Raw genomic sequence first — 20,015 nt, 5'->3', positions numbered from 1 at the left:
ACAAATTAACAATTTTTATGGTGGTTTTTAATCATTGGTACCTAATTAAATTATTAATTAATTATGAAAATCAAATTAATTCTAAATTATTCGAATTTCAACAAATTAATCATAATTACAAATTAGGTTGTATAATTAACAAGGCTAGGCATTCAAACTAGTTAAACATATACAGTAGGTCAATCAAAGATTCAAGATTTATCAACAAGAATCGCAAATATTTAATTTAACATTTTAAATTTACAAACTTTTGCGTTCGAAAAACTAAAACCTCCGAAAAGTCATAGTTAGGCTTCGAATTTGGGAATTTTGGGTTCGGCCGAAAATTTTTAGAATGCCTTTTACATGCAGAATTGACACAAAAATCACTCGATTTGGATGAGTAACAAAGAAACTGCCGAAAAACTGCGTACATATAATTAAATAAACGCAATTTGCAATTAATTAACAATTACGAAAATTAATCACCCCTTTTAATTCTTTGCAAATTTGTAAATTTTAACCATGTTTATGCAATTTAGATTTTGAAAATAATAAGAGGCTCGTGATACCACTGTTAGGTTATGATACATATGACAAAACATAAGTCATGCGGAAAAACCATAAATCCAGGAAGCATATTATTTACACATAATCATTTAGCATAGTTTAGATGCATACACTTTGTAGCGTGCCCTCCCTAGTTGCGCCCGAACCGGACAAGAACAAGTCTTTAGGACTCCAAGTGTCGTCCCTCCGTAGATAGTCCACAGCACGTCCGGATCCGCCTTAAGCTTGACCAACTAGAATCGCCCTTAAGGTAGTATAGATTTCGGCTAAATAGGGGCAAGAGAGTGGCTGATTTTTCTTGAAAATCTTACCTTTGGATACTTCAATTGTCTCTATAAATTATGACCCTAGGCACCTATTTATAGAGGTATGGTAAAGGAATTATAATCCTACTAGGATTTGGATTTATTAATTAGAATCCTATTTGAACTCTAAATAATAAATTTAATCTATTAGGATTAGGATTTAATCAATACACGAATTCTAATAGGATTAGGATTCGTTACGAACATGAGCATCGTATGGCCATGAGTATCGCACCACCCGCGCAGGCCTTGCGGCCCACACGAGCAGTCGCTGCTCGCAGCCCAACAGCACGCTCAGCGTGCGCGCGCCAAAGGCCTTGCTGGGCCTGGCGAGGCTGTGGCAGCTCCATGTTGGGCGCTCGGCTTGCTGGGCGCGGGCCTGGCTTTGTGCTGGGCCTTCGTCTAGCAAGCCTCGTCCGATGCTAATTCGTACGATGCGCTTCCGATTAAATTCCCGGATCCGGAATTCATTTCCGATACGAACAATATTTAATATTTCCGATTCCGGAATTAATTTCCGTTTCGAACAAATATTTAATATTTCCGTTTCCGGAATTATTTTCCGATTCCGATAATATTTCCGATTCTGACAATATTTCCATTTCCGATAATATTTTCCGATACGTACCATGTTTCCGTTTCCGGCAACATCTACGACTTGGATAATATTTATATTTCCGATACGATCCATATTTCCGTTTCCGGCAATATCATCATTTCTGGAGTATTCATTTCTTGCTTGTGACGATCTCAGCTCCCACTGAAACCAAGATCCGTCGATTCCGAATATCCATAGATGGAGTATTTAATGCCATTAAATACTTGATCCGTTTACGTACTATTTGTGTGACCCTACGGGTTCAATCAAGAGTAAGCTGTGGATTAATATAATTAATTCCACTTGAACTGAAGCGGCCTCTAGCTAGGCATTCAGCTCACTTGATCTCACTTAATTATTAACTTGTTAATTAATACTGAACCGCATTTATTAGACTTAATATTATATGCATACTTGGACCAAGGGCATTATTTCCTTCAATAGAATACTATAATTTGAACATTATTGTGATGTGATATAACGACACAAACTGGTGTCTCAATTATAACGGCAAGACAATCCAAACAAAACTTATGGAAGATAGCTTGTACTCTTCAAGAGTATCCATTACAACTTTGGTACATATCACAAAAGTATACATCTTCAGAATGTAGTATATTACTCATGCTCATAGAGCGAGTCAATAAGACATGATCAAATATTTGTACCAAGTTTAACATATTGTATTATAATCTTGATCATATACTACTAATTTTATTATGTTGAGAGTTATTTCCCACTAATCCTTGCATGTATTTGTAAGGGAATACAGCTAAACATAATAACATGTGCGGACACAATCCCCAAAGCCAGGAAGCATGTATAAAGCACAGATTAAGCAAACTTACATTCGAAGCGTGTTTTCCACAATAATCTGTCAACGAACACGAACTTAGAACTCCAGTTGTCGTCCCTCTACTTGGTTCACCGACACGATCAGATCCGTCTTGATTATTGTAGCTTAGACAATCGATCAAGATACTTTGCTTTTTGGGAAGAACTCACTTTGGAGGCACATAGAGAATTAGGGATCTCTGTGTCTCTAGGGTTTGAGTAATGAATTGTGTGTTGTGTTGGAAAATTGGTTAGAAGGTTATTTACATAACCTTACTAACCGACCAAGCCATAAGGCAAGGCCGGCTAGCAAGCCAGCGCAGCATCACACGGACACGCACAGCGAGCTAGGCCGTGGGCCGCGCTGCTGCTGCTGTGTCGTAGTCTTGGCCCGCGCGCGCACACAACTGCTCGGCCATGGGCCAGCGCTGCTGTGTTGCCTTGCTTGCTTGCCTAGCGCGCGCGCCCATGGGCCTTGAGTGCTTCGTGCACTCGGCTCGTGGGCCGCTCCTCGTATCCGCGTTTAATATATTTCCGATATATTATTTATCGTTTCGTATACGACGAATCACCGTCGTACGATACGATTTATTTGTTTCGCCTAGCTTACGAATATTCGCAATACGATATACGATTCCGATGCAAGGTCGTATCGTATAATACGTTTTCCAAACTAATTCCCGAAAAGCTATTAAATGAATTTCCGATTCATTTAATCCGTTGATCTGTTACGTGTCATTGGTGTGACCTTGTAGGTTCAGTCAAGAGTAAGCTGTGAGTTCAATATCCATTAGAACTCACTGATCGGAAGCATTGCTCCAGCTAGCTGTTCCAATCACTTGATCTCACTGAATTAATTGTTCGCAATTAATCTGAACCTTGGTATTAGACTTAATGCACCTTGGGTGAAGGACATATTTCCTTCAGTATTCATGTATAAATTTGGTTTGGAGAGCGCTACAATGTTTACTAGACATATATTTTCATACACCATGTTTATCTACAATTTATTCCCTTTTGATGGGTGCTATTAAAGCTCAACAAGATGCTTTGGTATAATGGGCCAAACATTTGTTTATTTTTCCTCTGCAACCAACCAAAAATATAAAATTTGTATTTTCTCATTATTAACTTTCACATGCTTTTCATCATTTACAACATCACTTCTGGTGTGTTATGTGTATTTTGAAATTACATTTGTACTCATTTATTCACCCATGATTATACTATATTTTACTTTCACATCCTCGATCATGACTATTGACATTATCTTCATTATCTTTAGTCATACAATTTCTCATTCACTTCTGGGAATGGTTTACCTAATTGAACGTGATCATAATACTTTTCTTCAGGATTTCGTTGTTTGTCTCATACACCAAAAAGACAATATATAACTATTTAAAGACACTCTTAAATCTCTCTCAAAAATATCGTGTCTGCATGACCACACTAGCTTCATGAAAGAAATGTAGGGTATCTTGACAACAAGATTTAGAAACTATTATAGTTTTCTAGGTCATATTTTCTTGTACTTCCCCAAAAGGTCTGCAAGCCTTTAATGGCCAAAAGTCTAAACTTAAGTCGTGAACCTATTTTGACTTGTAAATAACAGTCAAGGGTATATTCGCATTTCAACATATAACACCCTTGATAAATAATTTTCTTCAGGGAAGAGCAAAACCACATATATAAGTTCTTCAATATTATCTAGTAAATTCTATTATAAATTCTACTTGTTTTAGTAGACCAATACCAATACCCTTTTCCTCCATAGCGGTAACATACATTGGTCAAGTATCATTTTTATCTTGTTCTTGTTTGTTGACATCTTTGTCCCACTTCTGGTGGGGATATGAGTTATTGGAAAAACATCTCGGCCTCAAACTCGACCATATTCGTATCCACGCCCACGTCCTCAACCAATTTTGTTGTGTGGTATTTTCTTTCACACTATGGGATGTTACATTCTCTTACGGGAATGTAGCAGGACCAGTTGGACGTGAATCTCAATTTTTAATCAATAGCTCGTTACTTTTTTTTTTCCAGCCACAAGGAGACAAGATATAAGTTCAAAATATTTTCTTAATATAATTTCACTGTATTGTGTCTGTAGGACAACTTATTTGAGTCAAAGTTAGAATAGGTTTTCTCCATCATTTTTGCATCAATGATTTTCTCCCCACATAATTTCAACTGTGAAGTAATTCTGAACATTACTGAGTTATATTGAGTTACAGACATAAAGTCTTGTAGTCTTAAATGTAACAGTCATATCGAACTTTAGGTAATATTGCAGTTTTCTGGTGGTCATACCTCTCCTATAGATTATTCCAAATGACTTGTGGATCTTTTACAGTCAAAAACTCAATTTTAAGACCACTATGTATTTGCCTTGTTCATATATTTACTTCTTAGATTGTATCACCAAGGTCCTTTGAATCTAGGTGAATTTCGACATCTAATACCCAAGACAATAGTTTTTTCCATAACTGAACTCTCCGGAAAAAAAGCAATAACTGAACTCTCCGAAAAAAAAGCAATAACTGAACTCTCCGAAAAAAAAAGAAAAAAAGAAAAGAAAAGTACAGCTGTCAAAGTCAAACAAAATTAATTACATTTGGGAGGGGAATGGAACCCGGTACCTCTTGTATTTACTTCTTAGATTGTATCACCAAGGTGAAGGAAATAATGCCCTTGGTCCAAGTATGCATTCTATGTTAAGTCTAATAAATGCGGTTCAGTATTAATTAACAAGTTAATAATTCAGTGAGATCAAGTGAGCTGAATGCCTAGCTAGAGGCCGCTTCAGTTCAAGTGGAATTAATGATATTAATCCACAGCTTACTCTTGACTGAACCCGTAGGGTCACACAAATAGTACGTAAACGGATCAAGTATTTAATGGCATTAGATACTCCATCTATGGATATTCGGAATCGACGGATCTTGGTTTCAGTGGGAGCTGAGATCGTCACAGGCAAGAAATGAATACTCCGGAAACGATGATATTGCCGGAAACGGAAATATGGATCGTATCGGAAATATAAATATTATACAAGTCGTAGATGTTGCCGGAAACGGAAACATGGTACGTATTGGAAAATATTATCGGAAATGGAAATATTACCAGAATCAGAAATATTGCCGGAAACGGAAATATTGTCAGAATCGGAAATATTATCGGAATCGGAAAATAATTCCGGAAACGGAAATATTAAATATTTGTTCGAAACGGAAATTGATTCCGAAATCGGAAATATTAAATATTGTTCGTATCGGAAATGAATTCCGGAACCGGGAATTTAATCGGAATCGTATCGTACGAATTAGCATCGGACGAGGCCTGCCGGACGAAGGCCCAGCACGAAGTCGGGCCATCGCCCAGCAAGCCAAACGCGCGCCCAGCCAAACGCGCGCCCAGCCAAGGCAGCGCCCAGGCCCACCGCAAGGCAGGCCCAGCGCGCGCCAAGGCCTTGGCCTCGCTGCGTGGGCTGCTGCTCGCATGCACACGCATGGGCGGCCCATCGTGGCTGCCGTGTGTGTGTGAGTTTGTGTTCATGCACGATTCCTAAAACTATTAGAATTAGTATATGATTAAAATCCTATTCCTAAAAGGATAAATTAATTAATTAGAGTTCTTGTAGGATTCTAAGTTTAATTAATTCGTATCCTACTAGGATTCCAATTCCCTTTCCATAACTCTATAAATACGTGCCTAGGGTCACATATTTTGAGAGATCAATTCAAGTATTCAAAGTGAGTTTTGAGAGAAAAATTCAGCCATATTTCTTACCTAAGAGTGCCGAAAATTCTAGTACCTTAAGGGCGATTCTAGTTGGTCAATCTTAAGGCGGATCCGGACGTGCTGTGGACTATCTACGGAGGGACGACACTTGGAGTCCTAAAGACTTGTTCTTGTTCGGTTCGGGCGCAGCTAGGGAAGGCACGCAACAAAGAGTATGCATCTAAATTATGCTATATGATTATGTGTAAATAATATGTATTCCTGGCTAAATGGTTGTTTCCGCATGATTTATGAATTGTCATATGTATCATAACCTAACAGTGGTATCACGAGCCCCTTATTATTTTCATAATCTAAATTGCATGAACATGGTTAAATATTACAAATTTGCATGAATTAAAAGGGGTGATTAATTTTCGTAATTGTTAATTAATTGCAAATTGCGTTTATTTAATTATACGTACGCAGTTTTTCGGCAGTTTCTTCGTTACTCATCCAAATCGAGTGATTTTTGTGTCAATTCCGCATGTAAAAGGCATTCTAAAATTTTGACAAAAATAGTAATTTTCTGCCGAACCCAGAATTCTCAAATTCGAAGCCTAACTATGACTTTTCGAAGGTTTTAGTTTTTCGAATGCAAAATTTCGTAAATTTAAGATGTTAAATTAAATATTTGCGATTCTTGTTGATAAATCTTGAATTTTTGATTGACCTACTGTATATGTTTAACAAGTTTGAATGCCTAGCCTTGTTAATTATGCAATCTAATTTGTAATTATGATTAATTTGTTGAAAATTAGAATAATTTAGAATTAATTTGATTTTCATAATTAATTATAATTTAATTAGAAACCTATGATTAAAAACCACCATAAAAATTGTAAATTTATGATAAATTTTAAATTTTTATGACCTAGACTTGAATCCATAATAATCGGAAATCAATTGGATAATAAATTTTCGATTTTTTCGCCCTAAAATTATGAAATTAATATTATTTATTAATTTGTCATTAATTTTAAATATAAATTTTAAATTTTTATGCGATTCGTTCATATAACTTGCACGCACAAAGCAATGGACGCTTCGTGTTACCCTTAAGGGGTGTTGTATAGTGCGGGCATGCGACGACGAGCAAGGGAGCTTGTCGCCCGTGCGGCACGAATGCAATGAGCAAGGCATGGTGCACGAGCACAAGGCAGCAGCCCTGCCTTGTGTCGTGGGCCACGAGCTATGGACGAATGGGCATGGGCGAAAGGCAAGCCAAGGCAGTCGCGTGTGGGCAGCAAGCGAGCTGCGCCACGACGCGCACTGCCTCGCGCAAGAGCGCGCAGCGAGCGCAAGCTCGCGTGCCACGAGCGCTGCGCCCAGCGAATGCTCGCGCGCACAGCGAGCGATGGCTCGCGCGCACAGTGAGCGATGGCTCGCGCGCACAGCGAGCAATGGCTCGCGCGCACAGCGAGCGAAGGAGCACGCGCAGCGAGCGCTGGCGAGCGCGCACAGCGAGCGATGGCTCGCGTGCGTCGAGCACTGGCGCGCGCGCAGCGAGCACCATAGCGTGCTATGGCTTGCGATGGTAGATGCAGCAGCTATGCGACGAGCGCATGAGCTGCGCGCACATGGCCAGCGATGGTTGTGTGCGTGCGGCCCATGGGCGTGCAATGCGTAGGGTGTTTGCGTTGCGATTAGATCGTTTTGAATGTTTAATTTGAAATTTTTCAGTTTACGTAATTTTAATTAATTTTAAAATTAATAATTTAAATTATTTTCTTGGATTTTAATTTTGAATATTGTAATTATAATAAATTTTATTTATTCTAATTATTTTACTAAAATTAAAATCATGAATTAATTTAAATACGACTGAAATTAAATTAAACTTTTTGGATTCAATTATAAATTTATATGAGCTTTAAATTTTAATTAAATTTGTATGTTTCCGGTTAGACTTGAAATACATTTTTATGTTTAAAATTAGTAAAGCATATGAATTTATTGGTTTAAGTGGGAGCCCTTTTAGTCATAAACTCTTGATTAGGTCTACAAATCCTTAAGGTTAAAACAACTTGATTAGAATTAATAAGGACTGAATAATTGGTAGATTATTGGTGCCCTTGATTAATTGCTGCAAATGTTTACGTGATGCATAATGTGTTTTACTAACCAGCTATGTGGGCCATTCATGATAATTAATGGGTGAATGGTATATATTGTATATGTACTGTTTTGCAGGTTATGAAGTGACTAGTATGGCCCAAATAGGATAGAAAATATGGTCTGTGTACCATTAATTTGAATGTAATTGGTCTAAAGTACCAAAGTTGTTTTTCAATTCAAATATGGTCTGCGTACCATCAAATAGTTGTAAATAGTTATAGCTTATCCTATTTGAAGAAAATGGTGCCTCCGACGGAGATTTTCAATATGGACTTTGAAGTCAAAGCTTCAAGATGAAGTCGGGCCATACTAGATCACATTTATCTTATGCATGTTTTAAGTTATTTATTGCTTTTAAATATGTCTTAAAATGCATGAGATCAAAAGCTTGATTATGTTGCATGATTAAGGATTTTAGTTCACTTAAAATCTAACCAACATATTAAGAGCCTTAAGTTCCAAACTTAAAAATTGAGTTAAAAGGTGCCATGCCAAAATATACACTTGCTTGGATATCCTTTACATCAATCTAGTAATAGTTTTCGCTCAGCGAGGTGTTACTTATTGGTCCTAAAGGGGCAAGGTACACAAATAATTGTGAGTACATGTTAGTTTTGGTGAAACTCAACGATATAAGTAAGGAGTCCTTTTATGTCGTGGCAAAATCGATAGGTTTACCTAATAAGTTCTTAGACGTACCTATCAACCAAGAATAGTTTCTAGACTATTAGCAAAAGGCTTTTGCTTACCTAAGATGTTCTAGGATTAAGTCGACAAACTGTGCTTAGTTCTTCAATAATTTTAGGATCTTGGAATCATTTTATTCACACCTGCCGGAACACATAACTTGAATAAAATGCTTAATAAACATTGAATTATGCATGTATGCTAGAATTTAAGTTTATTAAGAGAAACTGTGAATGGTTATTTATTTGTTTATTCTTTTCAATTGTAGTTTTTAATATGGCAAACAACAATTCATTCAACATTCGATCAATTCTCGAAAAGGAGAAGTTGAACGGGAAAAACTTCCTTGACTGGCAAAGGAACTTGCAAATAGTTCTTATGCAGGAAGAAAAGGAGTATGTCCTAGATGAGGCGATGCCCGAAGCCGCAGGCGACGGGGTCACTCAGGCAGCCCTCAATCGTTGGATTGATGCCAACAAGGATGTGAAATGTCTAATGCTCGCCACCATGAGTGCGGATCTGCAGAAAACGTTCATCAACCTAGATGCTTTCACAATCATCAGTGAGTTGAAGAACATGTTCCAAGATCTGGCTCGAGTCGAAAGATTCGAGACTCATAGGCAAATTCTTGAGACCAAGCTTAAGAAAGGCGAGCCCGTAAGTCCACATGTTCTCAAAATGATTGGACTCATTGAGAATATGAGTCGGCTGGATCAGCAATTTTCTCAGGAAATGGCTATAGACACCATCCTCCATTCTCTTCATAGCGGGTATGATCAGTTCAAACTGAACTACAGTATGAATAGTCTGGACAAAACGCTCACTGAGCTTCACGGTATGCTGAAGACCGCTGAAAAGACGCTCAAAAGTGATAAGCAGGATGTGCTTATGGTGCGTGGGGGCAAGTTCAAGAAATCTGGAAAGAAGAGGAATGCTAAGAAAGGTGGCAACAAGGCCAGCCCAACTAAGCAAACTGGCGCCAAATTTGTAAAGAGGAAGGTCAGTCAACCCACTTCTGAATACGAATGCTTCTACTGCAAGAAGAAGGGGCATTGGAAGAGAGATTGCTTGAAGCTAAAGGAAGATCAGAAGAACGGAACAGTCGTTCCATCTTCAGGTATTTTCGTTATAGACTGTATACTTGCTAATTCAACTTCTTAGGTATTAGATACAGGTTGTGGCTCACACTTATGTTCCAATCCACAGGGACTAAGAAGAAGTAGAAAGTTAAGCAAGGGTGAAGTCGACCTACGAGTGGGAAATGGTGCACGGATTGCTGCATTAGCTGTAGGAACTTACTATTTGTCGTTTCCCTCCGGGCTAGTTTTGGAACTGGAAGAATGTTTCCATGTTCCAAGTCTTACTAAAAACATCATTTCAGTTTCTTGCTTAGATGCTAAGGGATTTTCCTTTTTAATAAAAGACAATAGTTGTTCGTTTTATTTTAAAGAGATGTTTTATGGATCTGCTAGATTAGTCAATGGACTTTATTTATTAGATCACGACAAACAAGTATATAACATAAATACCAAAAAGGCCAAAAAGGGTGATTCAGATCTCACCTATCTGTGGCATTGTCGATTAGGCCATATAAACTTGAAACACTTAGAAAGACTTCAAAAGGAAGGAATTCTAGAACCATTTGACTTAGAGGATTATGGTAAATGCGAATCATGTTTACTTGGCAAAATGACAAAGCAACCTTTCTCTAAAGTTGGAGAAAGAGCAAATGAATTATTGGGTTTAATCCATACAGATGTATGTGGACCAATGAGTACAAATGCTAGAGGTGGTTTCAGCTACTTTATCACTTTCACTGATGACTTCAGTAGATATGGTTATGTCTACCTAATGAAGCATAAGTCTGAATCCTTTGACAAATTCAAGGAATTTCAGAGTGAAGTAGAGAATCAATTAGGCAAGAAGATTAAGGCACTGCGGTCTGATAGAGGCGGTGAATATATGAGCTATGAATTTGATGACCATCTGAAAGAATGTGGAATTCTATCAGAATTGACTCCTCCTGGAACACCACAATGGAACGGTGTGTCGGAACGGAGGAACAGAACCTTGCTAGACATGGTCAGGTCAATGATGGGTCAGGCCGAACTTCCATTAGAATTTTGGGGACATGCACTAAATACAGCTGCACTCACTATAAATAGAGCTCCGTCTAAAGCTGTCGAAAAGACTCCATACGAATTATGGTTTGGAAAGCCTCCAAATGTGTCTTTTCTTAAGATTTGGGGATGTAAAGTATACGTCAAACGATTAATTTCAGACAAACTTCATCCAAAATCTGATAAATGTATCCTTGTGGGCTATCCAAAGGAAACAAAGGGGTATTACTTCTACAATACATCTGAGAACAAGGTGTTTGTTGCTCGAGATGGTGTCTTTTTGGAGAAAGATCACATTTCCAAAATGACAAGTGGGAGAAAAGTAGACCTCGAAGAAATTCGAGTCGAACAACAAACTCTAGAGAATGCTCAAGATGACATTCAGGATGAAACTCAGAGATCTTTAGAAGAATCTGGTGAGAATCATGGTCAATCTAGAAATGTTACCCCGCGTAGATCGCAAAGATATAGATCTCAACCGGAAAGGTACTTAGGTATTTTGACGAACGAGAGCTATGACGTTCTATTACTTGAAAGTGATGAACCTGCGACTTACAAACAAGCTATGACGAGCCCTAGCTCCAAGCAATGGCAAGAAGCCATGCAATCTGAATTAGACTCCATGTCTGAAAACCAAGTATGGGATTTGGTCGATTGCCAGATGGCTACCAAACCATTGGAAGAAAATGGGTTTTCAAACTGAAAAAGGACAAGGATGGGAAACTTGAAGTTTTCAAAGCTAGATTGGTTGCAAAAGGTTACAGGCAAGTCCACGGTGTGGATTACGATGAAACCTTTTCACCAGTTGCAATGCTAAAGTCTATTCGGATAATGTTAGCAATCGCTGCATATTACGATTACGAAATATGGCAGATGGATGTCAAAACTGCTTTCTTAAACGGCGTTTTAACAGAAACTGTGTTTATGACACAATCTGAAGGTTTTGAGGATCCAAAGAATGCTAAAAAGGTATGCAAGCTAAAGAAATCAATCTACGGATTGAAGCAGGCATCCAGGAGCTGGAATATACGTTTTGATGAAGCAGTCAGTGACTTTGGTTTCATCAAGAACGCAGACGAATCTTGTGTATACAAGAAGGTCAGTGGGAGCAAAATTGCTTTCCTAGTATTATATGTCGACGACATATTACTTATCGGAAATGACATTCCTATGTTGAACTCTGTCAAGATTTGGCTTGGGAAATGTTTTTCGATGAAGGATCTAGGAGAAGCACAGTACATATTGGGCATCAAGATTTACAGAGATAGATCTAAAAGGATGATTGGACTTAGTCAAAGCACTTATATCAATAAGGTGCTTGATAGGTTCAAGATGGCGGACTCCAAGCGAGGCTACCTACCCATGTCTCATGGAATGACTCTAAGCAAGACTCAGTGCCCAAAAAAACTTGATGAGCGTAGACGAATGAATGGGATTCCATATGCATCATTGATTGGTTCAATAATGTATGCTATGATATGTACACGCCCGGATGTTGCGTACGCACTCAGTGCTACGAGCAGATACCAGTCAGACCCAGGAGAGGCGCATTGGACTGCTGCCAAGAACATTCTGAAGTACCTGAAAAGGCACAAAGATAACTTCCTGGTCTATGGTGGAGATGATGAATTAATTGTTAAAGGCTATACGGACGCAAGTTTCCAAACCGACAAAGATGATTTCAGATCACAGTCTGGGTTTGTCTTCTGCCTCAACGGAGGAGCAGTAAGCTGGAAAAGTGCTAAGCAAAGCACCATTGCGGATTCTACAACTGAAGCGGAGTACATTGCTGCACATGAAGCAGCAAAGGAAGCTATATGGCTAAGGAAGTTCATAGGTGAACTTGGTGTAGTCCCCTCCATTAAAGGACCAATAGCCCTGTATTGTGACAATAACGGAGCTATTGCACAGGCAAAAGAGCCTAGACACCACCAGAGAGTCAAGCATGTACTTCGTAGATTTCACCTTCTACGAGAGTTCGTTGAAAGAAAAGAAGTCGAGATAAGCAAAATTGGAACTGATGACAACATATCAGATCCATTAACTAAACCTCTGCCGCAGGCGAAGCACAACTCGCACACTGCAGCTATGGGAATCAAGCATATTGGAGAATGGCTTTGATGTCTCTGTTTAATGTTTTGAAGTTTTAGAGTTTAAATCTTTGTAAAACATTATTGGTTAATCATTCACAATAAATGAAAAGAATTCATTTTTCCATTTAATTTGTGGTTTATTAAATGATGAGTCCCTTCAATTTGACGATATATTCAAGATAGACTGTCAGGACCAGTCCTGTGACTAAGAAATGTCTATCAAGTGAACTTGAATGTCAAAGGTTGAAAATGGTCCCTAGTCGGAGTTTTCTATAAAATTGGACGCATAGAAAACGTTAGACGATTAGAATGCAAGATGACTAGTAGTTCTGTTTCTTGAACTATGTGGACATGGCAATGTCATAATCATTTGCATAGATACTTACTTTGGGAAGACTAGTATCGGACAAGACCTATGAAACTTTACTGTAAGAGATGAAAGTCTGTCATAAGTAAATTTCATTAAATTATTAGACACTAAATCCTCAATACCTGAGTGATTTGAGATTACTTGTTTGAGAACTGGTTGCTTTGACGTTGACCAACCGTCGCACCGTAAAAGGAGGCCATAAAGGCAACGCTCAGGTAATCACCTATCAAACGAAGTCTAATCTCAAGATCGCAAGATTGGGATTGTCCTCCCATAAATCGGGATGAGATGCTTAAAAGTTGTACAAGGCCACTCGGAAGCTAGAAACTGTGAAATGCATGGCCGTGCTCGGATGAATCATAGGCTATGATTATCTGTTTATTTGATCAGTTGAACTCTGAAACCGAGGAACACGTCTGGACATAATAAGGATGACAACTCTTACCTTATGTTCAAGAGCAAGCATCGAGCGACAAAGGAATTAGGAAATGCACACTTGTCCCTAAGGACAAGTGGGAGACTGAAGGAAATAATGCCCTTGGTCCAAGTATGCATTCTATGTTAAGTCTAATAAATGCGGTTCAGTATTAATTAACAAGTTAATAATTCAGTGAGATCAAGTGAGCTGAATGCCTAGCTAGAGGCCGCTTCAGTTCAAGTGGAATTAATGATATTAATCCACAGCTTACTCTTGACTGAACCCGTAGGGTCACACAAATAGTACGTAAACGGATCAAGTATTTAATGGCATTAGATACTCCATCTATGGATATTCGGAATCGACGGATCTTGGTTTCAGTGGGAGCTGAGATCGTCACAGGCAAGAAACGAATACTCCGGAAACGATGATATTGCCGGAAACGGAAATATGGATCGTATCGGAAATATAAATATTATCCAAGTCGTAGATGTTGCCGGAAACGGAAACATGGTACGTATTGGAAAATATTATCGGAAATGGAAATATTACCAGAATCAGAAATATTGCCGGAAACGGAAATATTGTCAGAATCGGAAATATTATCGGAATCGGAAAATAATTCCGGAAACGGAAATATTAAATATTTGTTCGAAACGGAAATTGATTCCGGAATCGGAAATATTAAATATTGTTCGTATCAGAAATGAATTCCGGAACCGGGAATTTAATCGGAGTCGTATCGTACGAATTAGCATCGGACGAGGCCTGTCGGACGAAGGCCCAGCACGAAGTCGGGCCATCGCCCAGCAAGCCAAACGCGCGCCCAGCCAAGGCAGCGCCCAGGCCCACCGCAAGGCAGGCCCAGCGCGCGCCAAGGCCTTGGCCTCGCTGCGTGGGCTGCTGCTCGCACGCACACGCATGGGCGGCCCATCGTGGCTGCCGTGTGTGTGTGAGTTTGTGTTCATGCACGATTCCTAAAACTATTAGAATTAGTATATGATTAAAATCCTATTCCTAAAAGGATAAATTAATTAATTAGAGTTCTTGTAGGATTCTAAGTTTAATTAATTCGTATCCTACTAGGATTCCAATTCCCTTTCCATAACTCTATAAATACGTGCCTAGGGTCACATATTTTGAGAGATCAATTCAAGTATTCAAAGTGAGTTTTGAGAGAAAAATTCAGCCATATTTCTTACCTAAGAGTGCCGAAAATTCTAGTACCTTAAGGGCGATTCTAGTTGGTCAATCTTAAGGCGGATCCGGACGTGCTGTGGACTATCTACGGAGGGACGACACTTGGAGTCCTAAAGACTTGTTCTTGTTCGGTTCGGGCGCAGCTAGGGAAGGCACGCAACAAAGAGTATGCATCTAAATTATGCTATATGATTATGTGTAAATAATATGTATTCCTGGCTAAATGGTTGTTTCCGCATGATTTATGAATTGTCATATGTATCATAACCTAACACAAGGTCCTTTGAATGTAGGTGAATATCGGCATCTAATACCCAAGACAAATAGTTTTTTCCATAACTGAACTCTCCGGAAAAAAAAGCAATAGCTGAACTCTCCGAAAAAAAAAAGAAAAAAAAGAAAAGTACAGTTGTCAAAGTCAAACAAAATTAATTACATTTGGGAGGGGAATCGAACCAAGTACCTCTTGTATTTACCCACATTACCTTAACCAATGCTCCAGCTTAGTTTTTGTGTACATTTAGGAGACTATTTACACCATATATGATATTAAAATTGGGGGGCCCTGTTCCGTCGCTCACCCCGCGCCGCCCAAGAACCGGCCCTGTTTTTATGATAGTAATTAGTAACATATATACCAATATTAGAAAATCAATAGAAATACTGCAGTGTATAATTTGCAATTTTTTCCATGTTACGTGATTGATATATGGCACCATCTCCACCACCACAATCGCTCGCTTTGCTTCAACTCTAACCATCACATTCTTCTGTCACTATTCGAAATTTGATTTTTTGTGGTTGTTTTTTTACAATTGAAGCTAAAAATTTAGACTTTAATGTCCAAAATTTCGATGATTAAAAATATATCTAGGTATTTTATTCAAGGATATGCTTAGTTAAATTATTTTTCAGTATTCTAATTTTGTCATTTTGGGTTGTTACGGGGGTGTTGATGATGGCGTTAGGTAGCATTGGCGATTTGATGGCGAATCGACAAGCAAGTAACTTTGTAGTATAATTTTTATGATATTGATTTTTTGGGTAGCTTGGGCGGCAACGGTGGTGGCCTAACATTAGTTAGGCTGTCATAGTGTTTGTTTGATCGAGTTTGCACTGTCGATTTTATTTTCAGTTAATATAATTTCATATACCCACCTCCCCCTTGAGTACGAGAACTCGATACCCTAGGGGTTTTGGAGGTGGGTCCCCAAATTTTAAATTTTATAAAAATAGTTAACCAAACATCAAGTAATGGGTTGGATGATTTCAAACCCATACCCGATTCCAAAATATGCTGAACCAAATACACCCTTAATGATTTAATTTCCATTTGTCTACTTGGGCCAGGCCCAAATTTGTAGCACGGTTTCGAATATAGGCTATGCAAGTGTGAAATACAATCAGGCGGAAAAACTATATAGATCTTCTTCAACCTATCTTCTTCAACCTAATTTCAGTTTTCTGGCGGAAAAACTTTGATACAATCAGCAAGTTTGCTTGGGAAACACGTCTCCCTTTTTCTGAAACGGTAAGTCGTGATTTTTTGGCGTTTCCGTGGTTCGCAGGTGTTGAATAATGGAAAACGGAAGTAAAAAAGTGAACAAGGGCAAAAGAAAGATTCCAATGGAACCGATCATAAGCAAGACGAAGAAGCAAGTTACGTTTTCGAAACGGCGTGTGGGTGTGTTCAAGAAGGCTAGCGAACTTTGTTCCATGTGTGGTGTTGAAGCTGCTATCATTACTTTCTCTAATGGTGGAAAGTTGTATTCTTTTGGTCACCCTAGTGCTGACGCAGTCATCCGTCGTTACATTGATACAACAACTACTAACGATGTCGGAGTTTTGAATGATGAGGTACTCAACTCTCAGATTGTCGGCGGCCAGTACAAGGATGTACTTGCACAGATTGATGTTGAGAAAACAGAGACAAAGGTCAAAACAGAGACAAAATTCATGGCGAAGAGTCAAAATTGGTGGGACCAGTCAATTGATGATTTAGGGTTAAGTGATCTTGAGAGGTATAAGGCTGCATTAGAAGGTTTAAGGAATAAAGTATCTTCGAAAGTCGACCAGATTATTCATGATTCTTCAATGATTAGTAAGAGTAGCGTCGCTCAAGATTTCGATTTCGATTTCGATTTCGATTTTGATTTTGATTTTGATTTTGATTTTGATTTCGATTTCGGTTCGGCGGCTGATCGGAGTGTTGTCGGTCAAGGTTTTGATTGTTCTGGCGATGTGAATAGAGAAGATGGATTAACCGGTGACGATCTCCTAGACTTGCTACTCAGTAACTAACTGTTAAGCGCGCAATTCAATCATGGTATTAGGTTATCTAGTTTAATTGTCTTAATTACGAATATATTTTTTAGTTATCTAGTTTAATTGTCTTAATTAGGATTATTGATGTAATAGATTTAATTTCTATGTGCAAGTAAGCACAAAATTAATGTAATTGCAGTTTTGCAGATTTAATGGTAATTGTAGTAAACAACCTCTTTTTGGCAATAGATCATTATTATTGGATACTTTTATGGTTAAAACGTACCTTTTTCATTGGTAAGACAATTAACATGGAGTAAAACACCATTAATCAAGGGCACTGTTGTACTGTCTGTCAGTCTGTCTGACAATCCCAACTTATTATCTGTGCATGATGCAAATTCCTGGGGTAACGACGAAATGCACTCAACTATTGCAATGCTAAAGATTGCAGCATTCCTAAATTTATTCATAATTACAAACTGCCCTAAATAATAAACAAATTATTATTACGGAGTATCTATTTTCTACAAGTAAATACTGTATATAATAATAACAAAGCTCTTTAAATGAAGCATCCTTCTACAAGAAATTAGTTTGGAGATCTAGCATTTCAGGGTCCATCATTTTTGCTTCCTTTTCTGGGTCAGTGGAAAATGGAACTTCTAGCTCAGGAGTCAGGAGCTTTCTGGAAAATATTCACCCAGCATTTTAGTTGTACAGTTGCCATATTAAGAAATCAACATTTATGTTCGTAAATCATCAATATTAAGAAATCAACATTTATGTTCGTAAATCATCAATATTGTAAGATCAAAAACACAGAAAACTAGTTTCAATCATCACAAATTATTACATTTTCCATCCGTATTAGTTCCCGCATTGTCCCAAACACACATAAATACCAACATGAAATGATTTACAGAAAGAGCTTTTGTATTTTGACCTTTTTTATAATCTCTCGGTCTCTAACTTATTTCGGACATCCTAAGAAAGTACTAGCTACTAGGCATAATGACTGTATTCTTGCATTCTGAATTTTAAACAGAGAAAATACCATTCTTAAACATAAGTTTTTAACCAGAGAGTAAGCATGAAATTAAGCGACATCCACGGAAGAATGGATGTCGCTTAATTTCATTTGCACCTTCATATGCCCCCCTTCTGTTCTTGGCGTCTTTCTGCAACAACTCATAAATCAGCTGTTTCGTAGGGAGACTCACCTGCAACAAAACTCATCCGTGTTAACAAAAACTACAACTCAATTCGACTCTTCCTGGTTAGGAAAAAAACATACACAAAGTTTCCGATTTCTTATAAGTATCAGAATATATGCAGATTGTTGGTATTATATATGTCATGTAAAGGATTTCAGCTAATAATTTCAGTTTCTTCACCAGAATTTCTGGTGTTCTTGAGGTTCAACCTCTTTCTATATTTCAGTGTTTGTGTTGTTCCAAGAAAACGGCAGCATGCCTCATGCTGTCTTATATACAAAGGCTACCAACTAAAACCTAGTGACAGCTGTACAAAAGGACAAGTAGTCACATGTATTATCTACCTAGGATCAATACAAGAAAGAAAGCAGCCTTTTACCAACTCCCATGTGGTGATTGCTGAGAGCACACAACTACAGCACACAACTACACAGCAACATTCTCAATACCCCCTCCTCAAGTTGGAACTGTGGGAACCATTCCCAACTTGGATGATAACTGCTTGTGTTGTTGTTCACTCAAAGATTTTGTCATTAAATCTGCCAATTGAAGAAAAGATCGAATATGAAGCACATTCAAGGTGCCATCTTGTAAGTGGTCTCTTACATAATGACAATCCACATTGAGGTGCTTTGTTCTTTCATGAAAAACTGGGTTGTGAGCCAAGTGAATGGCTGACTTGTTATCACAGAAAAGATCAATAGGTTTAGGGATAGTGAACCCAAGATCTTCAAGAATCCCATTTAACCAAACAATCTCACTTGTGGGGTGAGACATGCATCTGTATTCTGCTTCTGTTGATGATTTGGAGGTGGTTTTCTGCTTCTTTGTCTTCCATGAGATCAAGGAATCTCCCAAGAAAATGCAATATCCAGTTAGGGATTTGGCACTAAAAGCACAACTACCCCAATCTGAATCACAGAAAGCTGTTAACTTAATCTCAGAGTGTGCAGGATAATACAAACCTCAATCTAAGGTTCCAGCCAAGTATCTCACCACATGCATAGCAGCTTGCAGGTGTGGCTTTCTTGGATCATTCATGAACTGGCTTAGCTGTTGTACACTGTATGAAATGTCAGGCCTGGTTAAATTCAAGTAGAGAAGTTTTCCAATGATTCTTCTGTATATCTCAGGGTCTTCCAACAACTCTCCTTGTTCAATAGACAATTTGATTCCTTTAGGAAATGGAAATTTAGCAGGCTTGCAGTCTTGTGTTCCAGTGGACCTCATAATGTCTAGGATAAATTTTCTTTGGTTCAGCATAGTTCCTTTTGAGTTCCTAGCAACTTCAATTCCAAGGAAATACCTTATATCACCAAGGTCCTTCACAGTGAAAGCTTTGTCCAGTTCTTTCTTTATCAATCCCACTTCTGCTTCATCATTTCCAGTCACCAATAGATCATCAACATACACAAGAACAATGGTCTCCTTTCCATTCACAGATTTGGAGAACAT

The 20,015-nt window shown here is 38.3% G+C and overlaps 2 protein-coding genes across 2 annotated transcripts; one reads left to right on the top strand and one right to left on the bottom strand.

Moving 5' to 3' along the window:
- The first annotated feature begins 16,494 nt into the window (after positions 1–16,494).
- On the top strand, positions 16,495–18,885 carry LOC110803621 (agamous-like MADS-box protein AGL62). The gene has a single exon (XM_022009145.2). It carries the CDS (start codon positions 16,657–16,659, stop codon positions 17,377–17,379), a length of 723 nt encoding a protein of 240 aa, XP_021864837.2. The 5' UTR covers positions 16,495–16,656; the 3' UTR covers positions 17,380–18,885.
- On the bottom strand, positions 18,420–20,015 carry LOC130463431 (uncharacterized mitochondrial protein AtMg00810). The gene is made up of 3 exons (XM_056832564.1): positions 19,557–20,015; positions 19,038–19,493; positions 18,420–18,566 (listed from the first exon to the last, which is right to left on the bottom strand). The coding sequence occupies exons 1-3, from the start codon at positions 20,013–20,015 to the stop codon at positions 18,420–18,422; spliced, it is 1,062 nt and encodes a 353-aa protein (XP_056688542.1).

The sequence above is a fragment of the Spinacia oleracea genome, chromosome 6, assembly GCF_020520425.1.
Source record: "Spinacia oleracea cultivar Varoflay chromosome 6, BTI_SOV_V1, whole genome shotgun sequence".
NCBI classification, from domain to species: Eukaryota; Viridiplantae; Streptophyta; class Magnoliopsida; order Caryophyllales; family Amaranthaceae; genus Spinacia; species Spinacia oleracea.
This window is presented reverse-complemented; position numbering and strand designations above follow the sequence as displayed.